At 42.2% G+C, this 3,352-nt stretch overlaps 1 protein-coding gene across 1 annotated transcript; it reads right to left on the bottom strand.

Annotated features, from left to right (window-relative positions):
* Nucleotides 1-245: 245 nt before the first annotated feature.
* LOC117333880 (uncharacterized protein PB18E9.04c-like) lies at nt 246-3,352 on the bottom strand. The gene is made up of 2 exons (XM_033893298.1): nt 1,943-3,352; nt 246-1,577 (listed from the first exon to the last, which is right to left on the bottom strand). The coding sequence occupies exons 1-2, from the start codon at nt 3,350-3,352 to the stop codon at nt 246-248; spliced, it is 2,742 nt and encodes a 913-aa protein (XP_033749189.1).

Below are 3,352 nucleotides of genomic sequence, written 5' to 3'. Positions count from 1 at the left end.
TATTTACATAAAAATCATGGGATTGATATTGGTTTTCCCTTATACTTCCGTTATACTTCAATGTTTGCTTTTTATCTGTGCTATAGCATTTATGCTGTTTTCAGATAATTTGTAATCTATTTACGTCTTGTTGTTCCTGTTTTTGCTGTTGTTGTTGTTGCTGCTGTTGTTGTTGTTGCAATCTGTTGGTGGTGGTGTTGTCGTCGTCGCTGTCGTCGTCGTTGTCGTCATCGTCATCGTCGTTGTCAAGTTGTTGCCATGATGTTTTGGTAGATGTTGTTGAGGTAGATGTTGTTTGGGTAGATGTTGTTTGGGTAGATGTTGTTTGGGTAAATGTTGTTTGGGTAAATGTTGTTGGGGTAGATGTTGTAGAGATAGATGTTGTTTGGGTAGATGTTGTTGGGGTAAATGCTGTTTGGGTAGATGTTGTTGGGGTAAATGCTGTTGGGTAGATGTTGTTGGGGTAAATGTTGTTGGGGTAGATGTTGTTTGGGTAGATGTTGTTTGGGTAGATGTTGTTGGGTAGATGTTGTTGGGGTAGATGTTGTTGAGGTAGATGTTGTTGGGGTAGATGTTGTTGAGGTAGATGTTGTTTGGGTAGATGTTGTTGGGGTAGATGTTGTTGTGGTAGATGTTGTAGGGTAGATGTTGTTGGGGTAGATGTTGTTTGGGTAGATGCTGTAGGGGTAGATGTTGTTGGGTAGATGGTGTTGGGGTAGATGTTGTTTGGGTAGATGTTGTTGGGGTAGATGTTGTTTGGGTAGATGTTGTTGGGGTAGATGTTGTTGGGGTAGATGCTGTTGGGTAGATGTTGTTGAGGTAGATGTTGTTGGGGTAGATGTTGTTGAGGTAGATGTTGTTGGGGTAGATGTTGTTGAGGTAGATGTTGTTTGGGTAGATGTTGTTGGGGTAGATGTTTTAGAGATAGATGTTGTTTGGGTAGATGTTGTTTGGGTAGATGTTGTTGGGTAGATGTTGTTTGGGTAAATGCTGTTGGGGTAGATGTTGTTTGGGTAAATGTTGTTGGGGTAGATGTTGTTGGGGTAGATGTTGTTGGGTAGATGTTGTTGGGGTAGATGTTGTTGAGGTAGATGTTGTTGGGGTAGATGTTGTTGGGTAGATGTTGTTTGGGTAGATGTTGTTTGGGTAGATGTTGTTTGGGTAGATGTTGTTGGGTAGATGTTGTTTGGGTAAATGCTGTTGGGGTAGATGGTGTTTAGGCAGATGGTGTTGGGGTAGATGTTGTTGGGTAGATGTTGTTTGGGTAGATGTTGTTTGGGTAGATGTTGTTGGGTAGATGGTGTTGGGGTAGATGTTGTTGGGGTAGATGTTGTTGGGTAGATGTTGTTGGGTAGATGGTGTTGGGTAGGTGTTGTTTGGGTAGATGTTGTTTGGGTAGATGTTGTTTGGGTAGATGTTGTTGGGTAGATGGTGTTGGGGTAGATGTTGTTGGGGTAGATGTGTTTGGGTAGATGTTGTTTGGGTAAATGTTGTTGGGTAGATGTTGTTTGGGTATATGTTGTTGGGTAGATGTTGTTGGGTAGATGTTGTTTGGGTAGATGTTGTTTGGGTAAATGCTGGTGGGGTAGATGTTGTTTGGGTAGATGTTGTTTGGGTAGATGTTGTTTGGGTAGATGTTGTTGGGGTAGATGTTGTTGAGGTAGATGTTGTTGGGTAGATGTTGTTTGGGTAGATGTTGTTTGGGTAGATGTTGTTGGGTAGATGGTGTTGGGGTAGATGTTGTTGGGGTAGATGGTGTTTAGGCAGATGGTGTTGGGGTAGATGTTGTTTGGGAAGATGTTGTTTGGGTAGATGTTGTTGGGTAGATGTTGTTGGGGTAGATGTTGTTGGGTAGATGGTGTTGGGGTAGATGTTGTTGGGGTAGATGGTGTTTAGGCAGATGGTGTTGGGGTAGATGTTGTTGGGTAGATGGTGTTTAGGCAGATGGTGTTGGGGTAGATGTTGTTTGGGTAGATGTTGTTGGGTAGATGTTGTTTGGGTAGATGTTGTTTGGGTAGATGTTGTTGGGTAGATGGTGTTGGGGTAGATGTTGTTGGGGTAGATGGTGTTTAGGCAGATGGTGTTGGGGTAGATGTTGTTGGGTAGATGTTGTTTGGGTAGATGTTGTTGGGTAGATGTTGTTGGGGTAAATGCTGTTGGGGTAGATGTTGTTTGGGTAGATGTTGTTGGGAGAGATGTTGTTTGGGTAGATGTTGTTTGGGTAGATGTTGTTTGGGTAGATGTTGTTGGGTAGGTGTTGTTTGAGGTAGATGTTGTTTGGGTAGATGTTGTTTGGGGTAGATGTTGTTGGGGTAGATGTTGTTTGGGTAGATGTTGTTGAGGTAGATGTTGTTTGGGTAGATGTTGTTTGGGTAGATGTTGTTGGGGTAGATGTTGTTTGGGTAGATGTTGTTTGGGTAGATGTTGTTTGGGTAAATGTTGTTGAGGTAGATGTTGTTGGGTAGATGTTGTTTGGGTAGATGTTGTTGGGGTAGATGTTGTTGGGTAGATGTTGTTGAGGTAGATGTTGTTGAGGTAGATGTTGTTTGGGTAGATGTTGTTTGGGTAAATGTTGTTGGGTAGATGTTGTTTGGGTAGATGTTGTTTGGGTAAATGTTGTTGGGTAGATGTTGTTGGGGTAGATGTTGTTTGGGTAGATGTTGTTGAGGTAGATGTTGTTTGGGTAGATGTTGTTGGGGTAGATGTTGTTTGGGTAGATGTTGTTGAGGTAGATGTTGTTGGGTAGATGTTGTTTGGGTAGATGTTGTTGGGGTAGATGTTGTTTGGGTAGATGTTGTTTGGGTAGATGTTGTTTGGGTAAATGTTGTTGGGTAGATGTTGTTTGGGTAGATGTTGTTTGGGGTAGATGTTGTTGGGTAGATGTTGTTGGGGTAGATGTTGTTGAGGTAGATGTTGTTGGGTAGATGTTGTTGAGGTAGATGTTGTTTGGGTAGATGTTGTTGGGGTAGATGTTGTTTGGGTAGATGTTGTTGAGGTAGATGTTGTTGGGTAGATGTTGTTTGGGTAGATGTTGTTGGGGTAGCATGTTGTTTTGGGTAGATGTTGTTTTGGGTCGATGTTGTTTGGGTAAAATGTTGTTGGGTAGATGTTGTTTGGTAGGTTGTTTGGGGTAGATGTTGTTGGGTAGATGTTGTTGGGTAGATGTTGTTGAGGGTAGATGTTGTTGGTAGATGTTGTTGAGGTAGATGTTGTTTGGGTAGATGTTGTTGGGGTAGATGTTATTTGGGTAAATGTTGTTTGGGTAGATGTTGTTGGGGTAGATGTTGTTGAGGTAAATGTTACGATGAGGATAACAAACCACCATACACCCGCAACATAAGAACTTCGTCAT

This window comes from Pecten maximus, chromosome 9, assembly GCF_902652985.1.
Source record: "Pecten maximus chromosome 9, xPecMax1.1, whole genome shotgun sequence".
Classification (NCBI taxonomy): Eukaryota; Metazoa; Mollusca; class Bivalvia; order Pectinida; family Pectinidae; genus Pecten; species Pecten maximus.
This window is presented reverse-complemented; position numbering and strand designations above follow the sequence as displayed.